The sequence below is a fragment of the Podarcis erhardii genome (genome assembly GCF_964252035.2).
Source record: "Podarcis erhardii genome assembly, chromosome: 15".
Lineage (NCBI taxonomy): Eukaryota > Metazoa > Chordata > Lepidosauria > Squamata > Lacertidae > Podarcis > Podarcis erhardii.
The window spans coordinates 12,332,011-12,341,756 of NC_138505.1; the positions used below are offsets into that span (position 1 = coordinate 12,332,011).

The following is a 9,746-nucleotide window of genomic DNA, read 5'->3' on the forward strand; positions in this document are numbered from 1 at the left end:
GTACAACCCACTGGCTGATGGAGGAAATTCAGAACACCACCGATGGATGGCTGCCCAAACCTCTACTTGGAGGGCTCCACGTTTAGCATGCCAAAAATGAAAACAGTTGGAACAGTCCCACTTGCTTAACTTACAGAATCTCCATCTACATTTCGTAAGACCCCCTCCACACTACAAGTATGCAGCTGTTTCATACTATTTTCAAAAGAAAGCTGGAAGTTGTAGTTTGACAGCCCCCACCCAGAGTGGCTGGGGAAACTCAGCCAGATGAGCGGGGAATAAATAAATTATTATTATTATTATTATTATTATTATTATTATTATTAACAGGGGTACGAAAAACTGTTAAGACAGGTCTAGCTCTCCCTTAAAGGACAATTCCCAAGGTTGTTTGGGTAAGGGAGGTAGCAAATATTAAACCACTTGATGGCATTGATCTGTCCCTACACAGGCAAGTACAATTAAGAAAATGCGCTCTGCATAAGCTCAGAAGCTTTCTTATTTTAGGGAGCTCAGATACCAAATTCAAATTAGATTTAAACCTAGATGTTATTATGGCTTCTTCAAGAGCCGAGTCCTTGTGCTAGAACTGCATTCACCAATACCTTGTGGAACAAAAAAGGTTCCTCGTCCCACACTGGGTTGAAAGAATTCCCCTGCGATGTCCGCGTCCGGAATTTGCGCTTGGTGTCCACCGGCAGCCCAAACATGTCCACCTCAACGTAGATGCCCACCCGCTTATCCGAAAGAAATTGTCCTGAGATTATCTGGGAGTGGGATGGGGAAGAGGGGGAAAGACAGAGAGAGATGGGACCAAATGTTTACTGTTTATAAAGTGAGAAGTGTTAACTCTTCTCTATATTTTTCATTGGGAGGACAGTATTGTTCAAATCCTTGTTTTAAATCAGTGTGGGGAACCTGCCTCTAGCAGCTGCCCAATCAGGTGCAAGCAGGGCATGGAAGAAAGAGCTCCCCCTTTTTGTTTAAATCTCCCAGTAATACATTAAGCTGGCAACTCGTCATAGCAACAGCCCAAGGGTGAGGAATCTGTAGCCCTTCAGAAACTACTGAAAAACAGCTCCCATCACCGCTGACCACTGGCTATGCTGCTGGGAGCTGGAGTCTAGCAATATCTGGAGGGGAGGGCCACAAGTTCATCATCCCTGCAACAGCCCTGCAAACCACCACCCTTCGAACCTTCACTTTGACGGTATTAGCCACGATGCCATCAATGATATCTTCAGTGAAGGGGTCAAAGAGCTTGTCCTGGCGCCGCATGAACTCTGGCTTGAGCAGGTACCCGCTCCGGCGATTGTACTCAAAGGTGCCCAGATTCAGCTGCATTGGCAAGTCTGGGCAAACAAAGATTCAAGCACAAGTGTTGATACATCACACAAGCGAGAACAACCAATATTCTATCCTTCCTCCTCCCCCGCCTCTTGAAACCTCCATCTCTGAACAGCACAGAGACTCTACAGCAGGGATGCGGGGAAGCTGTAACCCTCCAGATGTTGTTGGCCTACATCTCCCATCATCCTTCACCACTGGACATGCTGGCTGGGGCAGATGGGAGTTGGAGTTCAGCAACGTATGGAGGTCCACAGGCTCTCCATTACTGCCTTATGCATACGTAAAAGTGAACTGTGTGTGGTTAGATCCCTCCCTCTTTAACTTGGTGGGAAAATAAGTCAAGAGAGTTGCCACGGGTCTTTCCTGCTTCTGGCCAGCTTAAACCAAAACACAGACCACCGGCCATGTTTGGCAACCCACCTGAGGCTTATCAAGCTTCTTTCTCCCCCCCCCCCCTTTCTGCCTGGGACTGACAAAAAAAATGCAACCCAGAGGATGGAAGGGCTGTTCCATTCTTTCATATGAAAGCCATGCAGCCTCAGCGCTGTGGGCCCCAAAACGTGGAGTTTCCTCTGGGCTGAGCTTAGACATGCACCCTCCTTGTGGAGTATAAGACACACGACAAGGACTTTCTTATTCCAGAAGTCATTTAGTTTGCTTTTACTGTCGTATTCTCTGAATGGTTTATTTTTCATGCACCCTGCTTAGAAATGCTAATGATTAAGAAGTATATAAATGCTGTAGATAAAATAAAACACATGTGAAATAAGTTTCTAGCCCTCATTGTTAGCAAGCGGGGGGGGGGGGGAGAGGATGGCACTTACCAAGCGACTGGAAATTGAGTGCCACCATCTGGCAGCCGGCATTCCAGAAGACCTGAGGCATGTAGTTGGAGGAATCCACTCGGGTCCCTTTGGGGTATATCCGGCTCAGCTGCTGCTTGTTGTATCTGGGCAAGGGGTGCTTGTCAAGGCAACAGCCAACGAGGGCACCTCAACTCTACCGTGGCCATCAATGATCATGGATCAGCTGGGAGTACTCAACGTGCCCTTGAAGGCATTCCGTTTTCTCAGGCTCTCCGTCCCTCTTTCTAACATTAGTCATCAATTACTTACACACACACACACACACACACACACACATATCAAGACGTAACCAAAGGGTGGGAAACCTTGTCAGCTCAAGGGCCACGTTCTCTTCTGGGCCATGTCCCAGGGGCCACATGCCAGTGGTGGGCAGGGATGAAGGCAAAAGTGGACGGAGCAATTGATACAAATTTTACCTTTGCATGATAGGCTAGCTTCTACACACGCTGCTGGAGAAATCCTGGAGCGCTGAAGAGTGTAGACACTGGCCAGGATTGGAGCCTATTGTACAAAATGCAAGAATCCTATACATTGCTCCACCCACTTCTGCATCTGGCTCCACCCACCATTGGTATGTCTGTCTCACACACACACACACACACACACACACACACACACACACACACACTTGCCCACAAGGGAACGAGGTCCTCCAAACTGAAACCGGATTCCTCATTCTTGGCCTAAGAGAGACCAATGGTCCAATCCAATAAAACTGACGTCATCCCTTTGCTCATGGAGAGGCTTAGACTACCTGATTTTACCACTGAGCATTTGCAGTTACTCCCCCAACTCCTACTAATGCCTGGGTCTACAGAATGAGCCCCACATACATTTTCTTTCCCAGAGTTCCCATGAGCAGGACATGCAGGAGCCAGTGCCAACTGGTGCCCATTGGGACTAGTAGGGCAGAAGGCAAGGAGCCCAACAGAAGGTGGTGCCAGAGCCTATGATGGGCAGAGCCACTCCTGGACTGCTTATAAGAAAGAAGGCAGAATGAGCTTGGTGGCCCCATTTGCCCTAACGGATCAGTCTCTACTAACAGAAGTGGTTTCAAGCACTCAAAACAGTCGTACCATTCACTGCTGTAGGAAAAATGGTGCTGCCACAGGGATTCAACTAGGGCCTCATCTACACTAGACATTTAAAGCAGTACCATATCCCTTTCAACGGTCATCGCTTCCCCCAAAGGATCCTGGGAACTGTGGTTTGGTGCTTACAGGAGAACCCTATTTTCCTCACAGAGCTAAGGAGTTCTCTGGGAAGAGTGGCTGACTTGCTAAACCACTCTGGGAACAAAAGCTCTGTGAGGGGGAATAGCGTGTGTATGTCTCCTAGCGAGACTCAGCACCCTTCTCGAACTACTGTTCCCATGATTCCAAGGGGGAAGCCATGACTGGTTGAAGCGGTAGGATAACTGCTTTAAAGGTACAGCACAGATGAGGCCTAGGGGCTGCTCAGCAGTGAGGCCAACTCTGCTTCAACCCACCCTACATCACCAGGCAGGATACTCAACGAACTCCATGGGGCTGTTGGTCAGCTGCTCCAAACCTTTGGTCTCCACGAAGGAAGACATCTCGTAAGATTTGTTGCGTTCTTGGGAAGAGAGAAGTAAAAAAGGCACCGTGTTAATGCTCCACGTTACGCAGACAGCCTTGCGCACACACCTCTCCCAGTCTGCCTACTGCTGCTTCTTCCCTATCAGGGGAATATTTACACACTGGGGCGAATGTCAATAGGGAGAGGGTCATAGCTCAGTGGTAGAGAGCATGCACTTCGAACAAAGGTGGTCCCAGGTTCAAGTCCCTGGCGTCTCCAGTTATAAAGGAATCAGAAAAAGATCCTTTTCTGTCAGAGACCCTTGAAAGCTGATGTCAGAATAGAGAGTGCTAGTCAGACATCTTGTCCAAACATAGGCTGCATGTGCACCATTTAAAGCCCTGGATGCGACTGGAATCCAAGGCCACATCCACACTGCACGTTTAAAACAGTATCTTACCACTTTAAACAGCAATAGCTCCCCTGCCCAAGAATCCTGGGAATTGCAGTTTGTTAAGGATGCTTAGAGTTGATAGGAGACGTTTTATTCCCCTCACAGTTACAAGTCCCAGAATTCTCTGTGACAAGAGGTTGACTGTTAAACCACTCTAGGATAATGGAGGTAGAACACAGCCATGATGGCTAGTAGCCACTGCTAGCATGAGCCTGTATAAATTTTTCTAATTGTATTCTGAAGCCATCCATGTGGGTGTCCCTCACCATGCCCACGTTCACGCCATACATTTAAAGCAGTGTGATGCCACTTTGAACAGTCATGGTTTTCCCCAAAAGAATTCTGGGAGCTGTAGTTTGTTAAGGTGCTGTTAGGAGACCCCTGTTCCTCTCACAGAACTAGAATTTCCAGTGTGTTTTAACAATCAATCCCTCTTCACAGGGATCTCCGGGAATTGTCGCTTTGTGAGGGAAATAAGAGTCACCTAACAATTCTAAAATGTAGAGACATGACCTTGCCAACAAAGGTCCATATAGTTGTTAAAGCTATGGTTTTCCCAGTAGTGATGTATGGAAGTGAGAGCTGGACCATAAAGAAGGCTGATCGCCGAAGAATGGATGCTTTTGAATTATGGTGTTGGAGGAGACTCTTGAGAGTCCCATGGACTGCAAGAACATCAAACCTCTCCATTCTTAAGGAAATCAGCCCTGAGTGCTCACTGGAAGGACAGATCGTGAAGCTGAGGCTCCAATACTTTGGCCACCTCATGAGAAGAGGAGACTCCCTGGAAAAGACCCTGATGCTGGGAAAGATGGAGGGCACAAGGAGAAGGGGACGACAGAGGACGAGATGGTTGGACAGTGTTCTTGAAGCTACCAGCATGAGTTTGACCAAACTGCAGGAGGCAGTGGAGGACAGAAGTGCCTGGCGTGCTCTGGTCCATGGAGTCACGAAGAGTCGGACACGACTAAACAACTGAACAACAACAACAATTCTCAGCACCCTTCACAAACTAAAGCTCCTAGAATCCTTTTGGGGAAGCCATGACTGTTTAAAGTAGTATCACACCACTTTAAATGTATGCTGTGAATGTGGCCTACATCTGGATGGGGAGTCTGACAATGCATGGAGGGCCACAGATTGCCTGCTCCTAAACTTACACCCAACACCTTACTGCCAGCGTCCATCCCCCTCCCCGCTCTCACTCACTCCTGGCCACCTCGAAGCATTTGAACTTGACAGGTTCGATGTAGTTCACCAGTGTAGACATCTCTTCTGTGGCATTGACTTCGCTGCTTGCAGTGCCCTATCACAAAGGGGAGAGGGGAGGACAAGGGGAGATGGAAACAGTTTAGAAAAAAAAGTTTAAGGTAACATCCACACCATATGTTTAAAGCACTCTTTAAACGTGTGTGTGTGTGTGTGTGTGTACACACACACACACACACACAAATATATACAGTGGTGCCCCGCAAGACGAATGCCTCGCTAAACGAAAAACCCGCAAGACGAAAGGGTTTTCCGATTTTTTAGCGGCTTCGCAAGACGAATTTCCCTATGGGCTTGCTTCGCAAAACGAAAGCCCATAGGGAAATCTCCGGGGACAGCAGGGAACCCTCCTCCCACCGCAAGCCCCGGGAACAGAGGAGAAGCTGCGCGCCTTCCCCTCTGTTCCCGGACCTGTCCTGAAGGCTTGCGGTGGGAGGTCCGGGAACAGAGGAGAAGGCGCACAGCTTCTCCTCTCTTCCCGGGGCTTGCGGTGGGAGGAGGGTTTTTCCTCCCCACCGCCAACATTCAGAAGGCTGTTCTGAAGGCTGGCGGTGGGAAGAAAAGCCCTTCTCCCGCCTCCAGCCTTCAGAAGAGTTCCCCGCAGGGCTCCCCAAGCTGTGAATATCTGCCGCGCGCGAGGGGCGCTCTGCTTAAGAGCGCCCCTCGTGCGGGGCAGCAGGCTGCTATCCGCAGCTTGGAGAGCCCTGTGGGGAAGTCCGGCAGGGCTCCCCAAGCTGCAGATGTCTGCCCCGCGCGAGGGGCGCTCTGCTTCAGAGCGTCCCTCGCACCGGGCAGCAGACTGCTATTCGCAGCCTAGGCAGCCCTGCAGGAACTCTTCTGAAGGCTGGCGGCGGGAGAAGGGCTTTTCTTCCCACCGCCAGCCTTCAGAAGGCTGTTCTGAAGCCTGGCGGTGGGGAGAAAAGTCCTCCCCCCCACCCCAGCCTTCAGAAGAGGTCCGGGGACAGACTGTCCCCGGACCTGGTCTGAGGGCAGTCTCCCTAGGAACGCATTAATTGATTTTCAATGATTCCTATGGGAAACCGTGCTTCGCAAGACGAAAAACTCGCAAGACGAAAAATCTTGCGGAACGAATTAATTTCGTCTTGCGAGGCACCACTGTACACACATTTGTGTATGCATGCCGCTTAATGCATGAAGTGATGACATAATGTCATATTCCTGTTACTACAATTTATGAGGAGAAATGATGGCCAAATGTGATGAGGCATTTAAAGTTTTTTGGCATCGGCCCACCTGCCATTTGTAGCATCAAATTCTATTATCGTTATTATTACATTTCAATCCCACCTTTCCTCTGAGGAGTTTAAGGTGGCGTCTGCCACTCTCCCCTTCACCCTTTTCTCCTCACAGCAACCCTATGAGGTAAATTAGGCCTAGAGTTGCAGACGGACCCTCTAGGCCACCCAGTGATCTTCATGGCCAAGTAGGGTTTTGAGTGATGGCCTCCCAGACCCTCCCAGTCCAACACACTCTTAGCTGCTAAACCACATTCGCTCTCCACCCAGAAGTCTGCTTAAAATACAGTGTACACAACACTCAAACCCGTCCCCTTGACACCGGTGATGGGGACCCCTCTGTTGTCAGCCTACAACATCTCCCATCATCATCCTGGACAACACTGGCTGAGGCTGATGGGAGTTGAAGTCCATCAACATCTAGAGGGGCCACGGGTTTCAGATCCCTGCTTTGCATGCACCTCATCTGTCGTGGGCTTTTTGGGGTCCGGCTGCTCTTCCTCCTCTTCGCTCTCAGCTTCACGGTCTGGACATGGAAGGAAGGAAAGGGGTTAGAAGCTCAAGGCCAAAATGTAGTTAAGGTGGGGGGGAGATGATTCCTGAACCCTGAAGGGCAATGAACTGAGGACACATTTACAGTATACTACAAACTTAAAAATAATAATGGATTAATGTATTCCCACTCCCCATAGAATGGGTGTGCATGAGAGAGAGACATCACTGATGCAAGATTGTGTTCTGACCTGCTGCTGCTCCTTCCTTCCTCAGAAGCAAAAGTAGCTAGCTTGCTCCAATGTGAAGTCTTGCTCAAACTTTTAACAGCCCAAAGTGGGCTATGAGCTGCTGAATCAGAGGATCACAAAATATGGTATTCTTTTATTGACTTTGTTAAGACAAACATATTGACTTATGGAACCTTATGGAGAGACACTTTCATTAGATTGTCTTTCCTGAAATGTCTAAAACTGCAACCATGAGCTGCTGTTTCACTTTTCTTTCTGTACAACTTATAAGCCCTGTTTTCCTTGTATGTGTATGTTTTGTTACTTGAAATTAAAAATCAATTAAATAAAAAAAAAAAAACCAAAAAACAGCAGCAACAGTGAATACCAATCACATTCCCTGAATTGACTTCTGTTCCAGACATGGCAAGAATAAGCGAACATTGGCCAGCCATTTCCCTTACTGATTTTTTTTCTTTAAATTTTAATACTTTACTGCTCAAACCAAACCATTAAAATCATTAAAATAAGGGATTCTAACAAGTAATATTCAACAAAATAAAGATGTCTGTATTCAAATAGTAACAGTGTTACAGCAAACTGAAAGCAGCATAATGTTGAACATTATCATTAAACTTGTTATTCCAAAGCATTGTAAAAAGTAGCCCTTTTGCCATCAACATGTTAGGCTTTTTATATGTATTCTTGTATAATAAGTTAACTTAATCATTCTTACTGTAGACCAAATTTTGTCAAACTATCTACATAAAGTCGGAGACATACCTTCCCTCAATTTTTAGGCTGCAGTTATACTATTTCTCAGTCTTTTCAGAGACAGTATCCTTCAAATAACCAAGTAGACATATTTTGGGTTCTAAGGATACATGGTATCCTAACATGTCCGGAATACTAATCTGTATGGATTTCCAATTTCCCCTCCAATTTTCATTTGAATTTTCTGGCAACTCAACTGACAACTCAATTGGTACCTCAGGTCTTCCCCGAAGGACACTCACCAATAGACTTGCGGGGTTCAACCAGCTTCGCGATTCTGTCAGAAGACTTCTCCTCACCGTTGGTCATGACTGGTGACAATATCTCAGCCTGCTCTGCAAAAGGAGAGCCTGGGTTTTTTTTTGGGGGGGGGGAGGTCAGGAAGCGAGGGAGGAAAACAATAAAAAAAGTGTGAGCGGCAAGAAAACATAGAGCTTACGTGATACAAGGGATAATTGAGAAGGGGGCTGCATATATACCATGTATTTAAAGCCCTCAAAAGCACCCTCAGAACTGTGGCTTACTCATACAGCTACAATTTTCAGCACCTTTAACAAACTACAGTTCCCAGGATTCTTTGGGGTAAAACATGTGGATGGTGTGTACGCAGCCTATTTTCCAAAAGGGAAAAACAAACAGAGAAAGAAATCTTAATTCTTGCACCTTTGAACCAGTGAGACAAGATCAGGTGCGTTCTTCCACCTAACTGGACGAAGACCTGGAAAACCAGAGTTCAAATCCTCCCTCAGCCATTAAGACAGTTCACTGGGTGATGTTGGGCCAATCACTGTCTCTCATCCTACGTCACAAGGTGGTTGTGAGGATAAAACAGAGATGGGATGAACAGCGTTCACAACCGTGAGTTCCAGGGAGGGAAGGTGGGCTATACAATGAATTAATAATACAGTAGATAAAATTCTAGAGTGTAAAGGACCTCAAAGATCAACGCAGGCAATCCTCTTATAGGGTAGCCATTCAGTCTCTGAATTAAAAAACAACAACAACCCTCTAACCAAACTGAACTCACCATCTTCCAAGGTAAATCTGCTCCACTAAACTGTTTGTACCAGGCAGAAGTCCTTCTCAACATTTAGTTTAAAATTGCATTGTCATTTCTGAACCCTTTATTTTGGGTCCTACCCTCGAGGTGTGACAGAAAATAAGTTTCCTCCATCTTCTATGAGATAGGCCCTCAAATATGAGAGCAGTACATAGGAAGATCTGGCCTGGACCCCAAATAAAGGGAGGGGGATAAAGCTCCAAAGGCATTGAAATCCCAGCTTGGGAGGAAGGTGGGATATAAAGACATTAAATAATGATGATTAAAGACCTCTCCCCTCTCTTTGGAGGAGCAGCCCTGGCACTTTCTGACCAACGAGAGCCATAGCCATGCTTGTCAGGTAGGAGGAGAGCTGACGTCCTGTCTCCCAGGTAGGCATCTTAAGCTACCCTTCTGCATTTGAATAAAACTGGTGGGAGATATGCGACCCTTGGCTCGAGGGGAAATGGCGTGGAA

The 9,746-nt window shown here is 47.2% G+C and overlaps 1 protein-coding gene across 2 annotated transcripts in view; it reads right to left on the minus strand.

Annotated features, from left to right (window-relative positions):
- The window catches only part of PLCB3 (phospholipase C beta 3), a 67,657-nt gene that overhangs the window by 21,342 nt on the left and 36,569 nt on the right, over nt 1-9,746 (minus strand). For both annotated transcript variants that reach the window (XM_081840872.1, XM_081840871.1), the window contains exons 15-21: nt 8,473-8,580; nt 7,196-7,260; nt 5,419-5,515; nt 3,728-3,812; nt 2,175-2,299; nt 1,198-1,352; nt 606-767 (exon numbers count right to left, since the gene is read on the minus strand). In XM_081840872.1, coding sequence (XP_081696998.1) covers nt 606-767; nt 1,198-1,352; nt 2,175-2,299; nt 3,728-3,812; nt 5,419-5,515; nt 7,196-7,260; nt 8,473-8,580 — 797 coding nt within the window. The remainder of the gene's footprint in view (nt 1-605; nt 768-1,197; nt 1,353-2,174; nt 2,300-3,727; nt 3,813-5,418; nt 5,516-7,195; nt 7,261-8,472; nt 8,581-9,746) is intronic.